The following is a 12,055-nucleotide window of genomic DNA, read 5'->3' as shown; positions in this document are numbered from 1 at the left end:
TGTAGGGAAGTGGGAGAAATGTTTCTGCCAGGATGAAGGGAATGGTTAAATGCATGCGGTGTGCAGTGAAGGGTGAGCTATGAAGTGAACAGCGAAAGGGGTGGCCCAGGCCACCGCTGCTGCAGGGACAGTCAATATCGGTCAAATAGCTCATTTCAAGGCAGTTTCAGGGAGGCATACGCTGACCATGAAGTCATCCTTTCTGGTGATGCTGGAAGGGTATTTCCACAGGGCAGGAATTCAGTTCCTCCTAGGCTTCTTAGCAAAGGTGTTTATTAACTTGAAGGCCTGTATTTACACAGAAATACTGCAGTGCTGCAGCCCTGGGGGAAACAGCAGCAGATTTCTAGTCAATATGCTCATGGCTCAAGCTAGTTATGTTCTTGGTTGTGGATTTCTGAAGCCATCCTCTAAAACCAGCTAAAAAGTTACGTACAGGAAACGGACCATCTCTATGAATAACTATTTTAGTGTCAAAGAGTTCCTCATTACTGTGCTCATGAAGCGTTCCAAATCAGCACACTTGTGTGTAACAGAACTTTGACAAAATAAATCCAATGTGCCGAAACACAAGAAAACTACTGATGATGTCAAGAAATGCAACTTAACTTATAAATTATCCCCTTGCTTTCTCGGCAGCTCTAGGTTTCAGCAAGGTTGGATATTCCCTGGCTTTTAAGCGCCACCTGCTGAAATAGGAAGACACACGTCAGAGTCTGGCACTGGGGCACTTGTGTCATCAAATGATGCAGCACTGAAAACGTTGCTCAGATGAGAACTAGGCAGGAGAGAAAAACAAATCCACAACCAACTAAGCAGTGTTTTACTTATTTATAGTCTCTTGTCGCAAAGAAGTTGGGGCAAATGAAAGCAAAATCAGAGTTTCCAGGATTTTTTCATTATTAAAATGAAATAGGCATCACTGTCCACAGAAGCACTAACTCCAGAGTAGTAGTTCCAAAATTAATCTTTTGTCACCTAAGAGTGAGAAAAACAATGTTTACCATGTGTAATGGCTATGTACTCTGGCCCAAAGTAAGACGTTTATATAACATATCCCCATATTTTGCAAGTAATTCATCTGCATCTTCCAGACAAATCTGATTTTCAAGTCACACTGTCCTAATCTGACATTAGGATGTGTTGCTGCAGCAAGCTCTCACACAGTGTTTGGTTCAACAACACCGTGATTAATGGGCTGCGCTTCTTGCATTGGGAGACAGAGCTATTGCTACATCCTTGAAAAGGAACACAGGAAAAGATACTCTAGTTATTGGTGCATATTGACTGTATAAGTTAGGTCCAACAATGAAATTAATCCAACACTAGTACCATTCCCAAATGAATGTAAAAAGCCCCAATTGTGAGTCAAGGAATAAAAAATGAAAAACAAAGCAAAATGCATGAGTGGAAATGTCTAAAACATTAAATTTATTCCACAGTCAGAGCTTCTCTAAAACAATCTGCTACTTTTTCCAGAAAACTAAAAACAAAAAAAAAAAAAAACAAATAAAACCCCAATAAATTTTGAATGCTGAAGTATCAGGTGAAAGTAAAAAAAAAAAAATAAAGCAACTTCTGGCAAAATACCATGTTTTCAGTGAAAAAGAACAAATTTTTTTCTGGAAAATAAAAACACCACTCACGTTTTAACACAAGCTCTGTGTTGAATTTATTTTCACAAGCCATTACACTTCCATTCTTTCTTATTTTTCTAACTTGCCAAGACATTCGACACAGTCTGGATCCCATCCACACTCTCCAGTCACAGCTCCTGATCAGATAAAGGGCAACGTTGTAAGCTGGGAAGACGACTGGGCCCGGTTTTCTGTAGAAATGGGGCTGCTCTTTGGCGAATCAGCTGCAAACCAGCAAGCTGAAGCTTTTGCAGCCTACAGCGCCGCCTGCAGCACCTCTGCTAGTGTAGAGAGCTGAAAAGGTGCTAGAGCCAAAACCAAAGTTCACTTTGAAATTATGGAGACTTCAAACTCAGCTGGGGAAAACCGGTAAGGCCAGGGGCTGCTTCAAATTCTGAGGTTGCTCTCCGGCACCTGAGGATTTGGCGTTGAGTACAGCCCACTGGGAAACCTGCTTTCTGCTCACCCCTTCCTCCAGAGCTGGCGACAAGAAAGTATTTCTAGAGAAACAGTACGGGCTAGCATCACAGCAAAAGTCATAGGAAATGGGCAGCTCAGGTTGTTCTTGTCGTTATCTGTTTCACCAGAAAATCTGCAGCTGCTGCTCCTGGTGCAGATGACAGCGCCTGGGAGGTAAAATAACTGAAACCACTAGGCTCACTCCTTCTGCCAGCCTGTGACAGCGAGGCCATGAATCCAGCTCTGGGATGCCAAAGTTATGCTCTGCCCATGTGGCTGCAGAGGTTTGATCTGATGTAAAAGCTGTTGCATAAAGGCAAGTCAGCTTTTATACAGCAATACGTGCAGGTGTTTTCATCTACAAAAACCTTAGCTGCTTCCATCTGCCTCTGCCAAGATAGCTTTGTGCCAGGAGACCAATAAAATGAATGAGATCACTGAATATATCTTGTGGTCTCATTTCAAGAATACATGCCAGTGAGTGGGGCTCACATTAAAACTCAATTGCTTGAAACAGAAATTTATGCTGTAGGAGAAAGCATGAGCCAAACAACAATTCTGGACCGTATCACGCCAAAAATTTCCCCTCCAGGACAAAAACATGAATCCACAAAAAGCACACAAGGGGCAAAACCAAAACACATGTAAAGGATGCTGGTGGGGCATTGCCTTTCCCTGGGGAACCCATCAGAGGCAAAGCTGTCCACATGCCTTATGCTTTTTTGGGGCAGGAGGGAGGTCACAGAGATGCTCTGATAGTTCAGGTAGAGGTGAGGGCAGAGTTTTGGAGGAGGTGTAAGGGAGCCTTTTCCGCTTGTGATGGACCACAGGGCTCCACTAGGGTTTTTGGAGCACACTTCTGGTGCTGCCTGGCAGGAAGGAGAGAGCTGAGCCCTGACAAAGCACTGTACCACTGGGCAGGCTGGAGCTCAAGGTGAAGGTGAAAACTTTTCATCTGGTTATTGGCCTACAACCCAGCAGACTCAGATGTTCCTATGGTTTGTGCCATCCTGTTTAGTGCCTGTTGCACAATAAGAAAGAAGAATTAGTGCTTCAAACATGAAGCAGCAACCTGACAATGTCGATGCTAGCAGCAGATATGATCGCGTGCATTGTCACCTATCTCCCAGTATCTGCCGTATGCACTGTGAAACCACAGGACAGCCTGCACCACCATCTATCTCCAGCATCTGTTGCGTCTGTAGCCAGCACACAGCAGCCTGCAGCAGAACACAGGCTCTTGTGCTTCAGTTTTGGCTCTCCCAGGTTGCACTGCAGCAGCCCCAGCAGACAGGGACAGTAAAGTGCTAAAGGGTGGCCCTGGGCACCTCTACAAAGTGCTGCCACTGATTCTCAGGCACGTTTACGCAGTGTGTTATGGTTACAAGTCTCCTAGCAGAGAAATTCCTACCCAGCAATCGATGCAATGTCTGTGTTTATTCCATGAATTTGCAGACATGTTAGTTATATGACAGTTCTTACAGCACAGATTCCAATTTGTGATCTATGGCACTTGATTACAAGTGAAAAAATCACTTTTTCTTTCCCAGATTATTTTTTTTTCCTGAAAGCATTATAACTTTTCTCCAGTTACTACTTTTTGCTTCAGGACCTAATCTGTTCCCACAGAGGGAACTGGAAACTTTGCTACCAACCTTGAAGAAATCTGAAACCAGCCATTGGAAGTGTGCTCCATACAAATTTTGAAAGCACAACATTGCAAAAAGCATCCTCCTGATGCCGAGAAATATATGTACTGATGATGCTGGCACACAGGGAGACCCAAGATACTGGGAGCCACTCTGAGAACAATGGGGATGTATCAGCTGCAAAGTTGGCACTGAGCCCTCTCACTCCTGTCTCACATCCTTCTGATCCCCACAAAAAAAGCCTCATTAGTCAAGCGCAGGGCAGAAATGTCATGCTGGAGTGCTGAGCTTTCCCCAGATGTCATAGGCTATTGCTAAGCCTCCTGGAGGCTAGTGACAAAGTTTCTGCTGGTTTTAAAAAAGCATAGTTGCTTGCAGTACGTTTTCTCCTGCACAGGTATATTGCATTTGAGAGTAAGAAAAATGGGGAGCATTAGCACAGAAAAGGCAAACTGGGTAGCTATTCAGATGAAAACTAGCCCTGCACCTGATGAAATGTCAGCAGAGCAGATTGCTGTGGGTCTGAAGACATGAGATACCATGTCAGAAGGAGAGTTTTTTCATGTTGTGATTTCCACAGTCCATTTACATTACTTTATTTTTATTTAAAATATAAAAGACTGATAACATGACAATCTGTTGTGGAGCAAATTAATAAATGAGAAATAAATGGATTTTACTCAAGCTACCAGGACATGTACAGTCTCTATTTGATAGCTTGTTTTCCATATAAATTATGTTGGCACTTCAGTAGCATCGTGATAAGTAAGGTCTCCTCTTATGATTGATGGCAATAAAGAAACTCTTTCCACCAGTTTCCACCATCAGCCAGTATGCAAGCTTCTGGAGGCTTACAGATCAAAGAAAATAATGGAGTTTGCACAACCTTTACCAGAGAATTGCAAGCAGCTATTGTTTGTACTGAGGTCATGGCTGGACAGAGCAGAAGCTGAGTTTGCACAGGGCAGAGCAGCAAGTATGCAGGACTTCAATGTTTGAACTGTTGGCAGCCCTGGCTAGGTAACAGTGGAGACTTCATCAGTCAAGCTCGTTTGAAAGGTCACTCTAAAAGCCTATACTGCTTTTAGCTGGCAGCCAGCCTGAAACGAAGCAAATTCTGCACAGACACGCCATTTATGTTTCACTACAGCAGCAGCATCTCAGTCTGGGAGAGAAGTATAATGATGCAAGAGAAGCAGAAAGAGGGACTGAAGAAAAAGGAATCAAGGCAGGAATAATTAGACAGAATCCTCATCACCCTTCCTTTTTCTTTTTATCTTTAAATAGTTTCCTTTGTGCACCTCTTCTGCACTCTCTGTACGGAGAAAGAACAGACCTCAGAATTGAGACAATCTCATTGGTGTGACCGGAGGGGCAGGTTCTCATCCTTTTTTCAGCATCAGAAACAGAAGATTGCAAGACAAGAAAGTAACAAGTTTTTGTGTTCTCAGAAAGTTCACTGAAGTCACAGCTTGGTCATAAACCAGTATAAACACTTAAAGTAGTTAAGCAGCTTTCAGTGTAGGTGTGTACAGACAATAGCTACCAGACAAATAAATGTTCCAGGAACAGTGAAGAGAAAATACCATAACACGTGTATGCCCTTTAAAGAAAAATATTAGTGAGATGACCTCACAGTACAAAAAGAAAGAAAGCAAAGTGTGTGTAAGATGTAAGCAGGCCTGCAGAGGTTTGAAAAAAGATATGCACAGGAAAGATACCTGTATGCTGAGCTGTCAGTCAGGGAGAAAACATGACTTTAAAGAGCATTTTCCATTCATGCTGGTACCTGTCTCCCTTTCCTGATTTGTTTCTCCCCCAGCCTCCTGGCACTGGGAACTCACATGTGTCCAGCAGTGATCTGAGCAGTTGCTTCATCCCACATGTAAGACCCAAGAAGCCAAGAGATGCTGCAGTGCTACAGGCAAGAGGACTATGTAACCCTCCTGGGACAGGCTTCCTCATGTTTGTAATAGTCTACCCTAGACCATCACCTTTCCAGAATATTTTAGTCTTCTCCTCTTGCATCCTCTGTCAAAGAGAGCTGCATCTACCACTGGAGGAGGGAGTATGTTCAGAAGCCACATAGATCAACTGAGGATGTCTGAGAAGAAAGGAGCAGCTTGTCTCAGAAAAGAGAAGACGTGTTAGGGATGCAGGGAGAAAAAGGATAGACCTGCAGAGTGGCTGCGCGCCAGATCTGTGCTCTGATTATGCTCTGATACCCTGAGGCTGAGCCTACCGAAGCATCTGGAAATTATTTTTGCAGATTGACCGTAACCGGCACAGTTACTGGAAGCTGTTATTATAGAAAATCAGTGTGTTGTTGTGCACACAGTTAATCACAGGAACCTACAAAAGGTGGAAGTAAAGTCTTGTTCCTTTAATCAGATTATCAGAGTTTCCAAGCGTTCTTCATCATGACGATAAAATAGACATCTGTGTCTATTGAAGCGCTGACTCCTGCATAGTAGTTCATGAATTCTTCTGTTGTGACCTAAGACAGAAACATTTAAAACAGGAAAATGAACCTTTGGGGGGATTATGCTATACATCAAAACCATGCAGTTTTCTAAGTAAAACTCAACACCTGCTATTTCATATTATTACTATTGAAAAGGAATCCAATAAGAAGAATGAAGATACTGAAAACTTGCCCAAGTTCAATTCTTTGCTAGAAATAAGAGCTCTTGTTCTCCAGAAACACCTGGACGGAAATGAAACTTGCAGAGTTAAACTAACCTTACCAGCAACTGAAGTTAAAATCCATGCTGCCCAAGAAGACAAACGTTTTAATGCATCTTTTTCCAAGTATGCTATTATCTGAAAGTGGATGGGGTTTCTGGTGAAATGCAGAGACAGCCAAGAGCTGTATATCCATTCACTATAGAGAAAGTATCATTTCTTTTAACAGATCTCACTAAAACAAAGAAGTATTCTTTCAAATACCTAAGAATTTTGAAAATCTTTCAAAGGTATTTTGAGGTTGAATCTGTTTTAAAATGACCATTTGAAAAAAATCCGATTAGCAGATACAAACAGTGCATGTCTCTTGCGATGCTTTAACTCCTGAACTGTATATCTTGAACTTTATTCTGTGAATTAATAACACAGAGAAAAATGTTTTCTCCTACTGCATTGTGCATTTGAGAGCCCAGTAAAACATGACAATGGGGAAAAGTGAACACTCGAGACTGTCCTACCATCAGGAACTGATTACACCTTTTGCTGACCCTGTCTATTTCAGAGGCACCCGCAGAGATCACGACGAAGAAGATCTTTCTAGCAGATGTTTAGCCTTGAGGCAATTCTGCTGAAAATATTTTAGGTGTTCAGCTTATACCAGTTTCATTACTGACCTCGGATTCAGGCACAGGAAAGTCACAGTCAGTTCTCAGAAGAAACTGCAATGAGGTGACTTAAAGTCAGGATGCTGAGCAAGAGGCAAGTGCTCAGAGTAACTTTTCTCTAACCTCAAGCACTGCAGCATTTATGAGGTACAAGGCACTAAACTTGTCAAGGATTGTTTTGGGGACTCATTTAATGTGTTCATTCAGCACAAAAAGCAGGAATATTTTTCTCGAGGTTTGATAGACATCACCACTGCTACAGGGAAGGAAGGGGACAACTCATGCAACTGGTGCATCTGAGGAAGACACAACAGAAAAAGGGATGAAATTCAGCTCTATCAACTGTAAATAGTTCCATGCCCAAGGGAAATGAAAAACATCACCCCCCTGCAAACTGAGACCCTGCCTGTTGGAAACAAAGCAAGTGGAGGATTTGGATGTAATAGCCAACCATTAGACAGGCTGGAGTCAGCAGTGTAGGGCAGCCTTGAAAACAGTGGTGTAACCTCAGAACCGCAGTATTAAAGACATTCCACAAAGAGCTGATGAAACCTTATCTAGTTTGTTATTAACGAACAGCTTAGACTGAAAATATCCTTATGTGAACAGAGGAGATCCATGATTGCTTGCTCTGAGTTGGTCAGTCGCGTGAATTCAGACTAAAGAAGTCTGCAGATATACAACAAGGGTAAAAAAAGCATGCTTGGCTCTGGGATGGTTACAAAGTTGATGCGTAGCGAGTTCATCACAGAAAGTGCCCAGGCTTTGCACCTGCACCAGGGAGCTGAGGAGGGGGCAGCAATAGCTCCCAGCTCTTACCCAGCTAGTGGGTCCTCAGGGCACACAGCTGGCGGCAGCCCCCCAGCCCTCGAACTATCTGGCAATAAATATATCTCCATTAAAGACTGATTTCCAAGTCAGATGCCTCAGTAATTGCACACACTGGAGAAGTGCTAACAGTAAAGCACTAGGGAACCTGCTTTTGGACTGTATTCTGGTATTTTTTTGCCTAAGAATTGAAAAATCCTCCAACTTATAAGGAATTTGAAAATCAGCAATTGTGTGAATCAGGCTGAAGATACAAAGCAACCTATGGAAGCAGAGCACTAATGCTACAAGCCAGCAAATGTAATTTCTAGCCTACTCTTACACCTCCTGCAGAGCCCCTCTGTGTAAGTGAGCTGCACCAACAGTCCTACACAGAGGTTATGTATCCAGTTTACTGTTCCCCATAAACGTGCTGTAAATGCATGTTTGATACTGCGATCATTCTCACATTTAATCATTTACGTCAAACGCTGAGTCAGATGGTGATTTCATGGCTTGACACTGGGTGTTGAACCTACCTTCCCATCCTTGTCATAAGGTGAATCGAAATTATCCAAAAAGGCCCTAAAAACTTGATCTTCTGTCCAGTCTCCGTTTTGGTATTTAGGATGATGTTTTGCATTATATACCCCACGTAAGTCTTCAATTGTTATAACACCATCTCCAGTCTTATCTAACTTCCTAAATGCCTGCATGATGATCTCTTTTCTTGCATTTGACATGGGAGGCTGTAAAGAAATATTAACAGAATTATTTTATCTCTGCCAACTACTTTCTCAGTTCCAAATTCAAGTAACTGCTGTTGTTAAACATATTTCAAGGCACTTGGGACAACAACTGCTGACAATCTATACTGTCCATGAGCCAGGAACGGCATCATACCACAAAAAAGTGCAGACTTTAGCAAAGCAAATAGGCTAGAACTAAAACCAGTCACACTGTGGTCAGTCAGAAAAAGCCAACACTGGAATAGTTTGTGTTACAAGGTGATGCGTCATAAAATTATGGACAAAGAATTCAGATTATGGAACAAGACGATCTTCCGACCCAAACCATTCAATGATTTTGATGAATGGGCTGAACCACACAGCTACTCGGACTGCAGCAGAGGAATTTAGGCACCTAAGTCTAGTCAGCAATTCATTTAAAAAAAAATCACAACCATTTATTTGTAGCTACTCTGTTCTATTTGCAAGGAGCCTTACACCTTGCCAAAAAATTGCAGACATTTATTGCCTTCTGAGCTCTCTCATCCGCAGAGGTGTTGCTTAGAGTGGGGGTTTTTTTCAGTATATTCAGACAAAACCAGAATATTTTAACTTTTCAAGAGCTACTGACTTTTAAAATAAAGCTGTAGATTTTGCTAATTACTAAGGTCAACAGAAGTGCTGTGTTTCATGTTTAGCCAATGATCAGGTCTTCTTCTACATTTAATGCAGTAATAGCATAAATTCCCAGACTTACTCTCAGTGTAACAAGAAATTCATCAAAATCAATTGTTCCATTGCCATCTTTATCAAATAACTGGAAAATCTCTTGTGCTTCTTCCTTGTCTATCATCAAAGCGTAATCGTTTAGTCCTTTCACAAACTCTTTGAAATCAAGGGTCCTGCTGTTGTCGTCATCCATAATTTGAAATATTCTATGGAGAATGTGAGATTTCAGGAGAATGCATGGGAAAACCAGAAGAATTCTACAGTGCCAGAGCATAGGGACACTTTAGTAAGATAACATTTTCCCTTTGTAAAGTCTTCTGAGAAGAAAAGCAAAAACAAACAGAAAACAAAAGAGGGAGTGAAAAAAACCCATAACTCCCCTCACACACTTAATGATAAGTTTAGACTGAGCTTCAAAATATTATGCAGCTGAAGTTAGGTGAGGTGAAGGCTGCTTTAACTGCTGGAGTCATCCTATTCATTATACACCGAGCTACCTAAAAGTTAGGCATGTAGATGAAGTTCCAGCTGGTCACACCCGGGCTCCCTCTGTGATATATGGGGTCCAGGAGAGGTTTCAGTGTGTAATGCATCTCCCTATTCCATGGGGTGGGGTTACCCAGGGTGGCTGCAGAAGGAGTCTATATGACTCAAAAACTAGACAGATAATAGATCACTACACACAAGGGAATCACACCCCAAATGAAAGGAAACACAAAATACCCAGTATTGAGACACTTAATAACAAAGAGACGAGACTTTTTATATTCCCTCTCTCTGCCTGACAAGAGTTGTTCTGTGACTCAAGGAAGTACCTTCCTATGAGGGATTCAGAGTCCTCCATCCTTCAACAGGGGAACAGTTCAGTCCTGTCTCCCAAAACACAGGACTCCCAGGCTCAGGCTCTGTAGCTTGTGGCATTTGCATTGGAACCAGAAAACTCAAGTTTTCATCCCTGCTTAGCGCATGAGCCTCTTGCAGTTAGAACTACTAGTCTGAATTTGATTTCTGAGGCTCACCTGCCAAGTCCTTTGATGCCTGCAGATCCCCTTGCTAAACACCGCAGGCGAAGTCTTTCTACAGGGTCGGTGGTTTTGGACAGGTTTCTTTTGGCCTGGATTGCCATCTCTCGGTCATGCCTTGCTGTGCCCGGCATCTGCAAGACCAAAGCATTCACACAGTGTGGATTCACATACACACGGCAGAGTGATGAAACTTGCCTCAGTATATGCGGCATCCCTCACTTGCAAGGTGCTGGCAGCTCCCATGAGGTCTCATTTTGATCCTCTATTTCCTTTTCCTTATATCCTTCTAATTGAAGGGGAAATTGCCAATATGGGCCACCAACCCTGAAATGAGATATTAGGCAACCACCATGTGCAGATGCAAATATGAAAATGTGGGTAAGAGTTTGCTGGGTACAATGTACAAACACAGTGAGAAGCTATTGGCATCCTAGGCTGCATTAAAAGAAGTGTGGCCATCAGCTCAAGGGAGCTGATTCTCCCATTCTACTCTGCTCTTGTGAGGGTCTCACAAGACCACCTGCAGCGCTGTGTTCAGCTCTGGAGTCCCCAGCACAAAAAAGACATGGACCTATTGGCTCAGCTTCAGGCCATTAAGATCATCAGGGGCTGGAGCACCTTCCCTGTGGGGACAGGCTGAGAGAGTTGGGATTGCTCAGCCTGGAGAAGAGAAGGCTCTGGAAGGACCTTATAGCAGCCTTCCAGTATTTGAAAGGGGCCACAGAAAAAAGAGGAGAGACTATCGCTGTAGTCCTAATTCTCCAGAGCAGGGCTTTCTCCCATTGCCCATGAGAGCAACAGCGATCACCCCAAGATCTGACCTCATCTACAGACAACACCATATACTATTTTAACACAAATGCAGAACAAATTAATACCTTAAACTTGAACAGCATTTAGCACTCCAGTACTTCAACAGTAACATAAGCCTTACAGCTTTCTTCGGAGGAAGACAGCAGAATAAAAAGTGGGAAAACCAGCTCGTGGACTTACAACGCTGCAACGGAACCACCAAAAGCAGCATGCCCAGGCTAACAAAGGGTCACTGCCTCTCCCACAGTAAGTATTTCTGCCTAGTGCTAGGAGCACCGAGGTTGCCCATGACCATAGTGACATTTTGAGGGTGTGTTGTGTTTTGGCACTTGGCCACATGCTCTGTACCAGGACTGCCACCCCCTAGGCTGGCTGGTGTGTCTGCAGATCACAAAGGCTCCCAAAATGTTTTCCAGCCTTTCAGGCATCACAGGACTGGGGCACAAAAGAGTCACAGAAGGGCCGGGCTGAGTTACAGCAGAGATGTTTTCTCAGAAGGCATCTGATGCTCTGCTGAGGGTGCTCTGTGATGAGGAGATGAAGATGGGCAGCCCTGTGAGGTATTGTCAGTGCATGTTGCACTTCCAATCTCATTGCCACTGCACAAGACATTGACACTGTAGAAGTGTGAACAGAAGTCAGAGAAAATTCTAAGAAACAGAATTAAACTGTTTCATCTTAAGTACTCCACTCCCAGCGACACAGCATTGGCTACGGCAGCTGACTTTCACAACCCCTTCAAAGAACACCAGCTGAGCTTGGAAAAACAGAAAAATAAAATGGTTTTGTTCCCCCTCAATTCATTTTAGTACTAGCTTGTTTTAGAAGTCCAGCATGGTACAAAAAGATCATATTAAA

The 12,055-nt window shown here is 43.0% G+C and overlaps 1 protein-coding gene across 1 annotated transcript; it reads right to left on the bottom strand.

Moving 5' to 3' along the window:
- Positions 1-6,108: 6,108 nt before the first annotated feature.
- CAPSL (calcyphosine-like) lies at positions 6,109-10,515 on the bottom strand. Its single transcript, XM_009864441.1, has 4 exons — positions 10,379-10,515; positions 9,388-9,565; positions 8,442-8,651; positions 6,109-6,242 (listed from the first exon to the last, which is right to left on the bottom strand). Exons 1-4 carry the CDS (start codon positions 10,513-10,515, stop codon positions 6,141-6,143), a joined length of 627 nt encoding a protein of 208 aa, XP_009862743.1. The 3' UTR covers positions 6,109-6,140.
- Between the last annotated feature and the right edge of the window lie 1,540 nt (positions 10,516-12,055).

This window comes from Apaloderma vittatum, unplaced genomic scaffold (assembly GCF_000703405.1).
Source record: "Apaloderma vittatum isolate BGI_N311 unplaced genomic scaffold, ASM70340v1 scaffold3152, whole genome shotgun sequence".
Classification (NCBI taxonomy): Eukaryota; Metazoa; Chordata; class Aves; order Trogoniformes; family Trogonidae; genus Apaloderma; species Apaloderma vittatum.
Note: the sequence above shows the minus strand (reverse complement) of the source record. Positions and strands in the feature narration are given on the sequence as shown.

Excerpts from the sequence above, each read along its gene's own strand:
- CAPSL (XM_009864441.1), bottom strand. The coding sequence starts at position 10,515 with ATGCCGGGCACAGCAAGGCATGACCGAGAGATGGCAATCCAGGCCAAA. Across the intron at positions 8,652-9,387 it reads AATTTCTTGTTACACTGAGA|CCTCCCATGTCAAATGCAAG; the intron begins GTAAGTCTGGGA and ends ATTTCTTTACAG. Across the intron at positions 6,243-8,441 it reads CTTATGACAAGGATGGGAAG|GTCACAACAGAAGAATTCAT; the intron begins GTAGGTTCAACA and ends TTTCTGTCTTAG.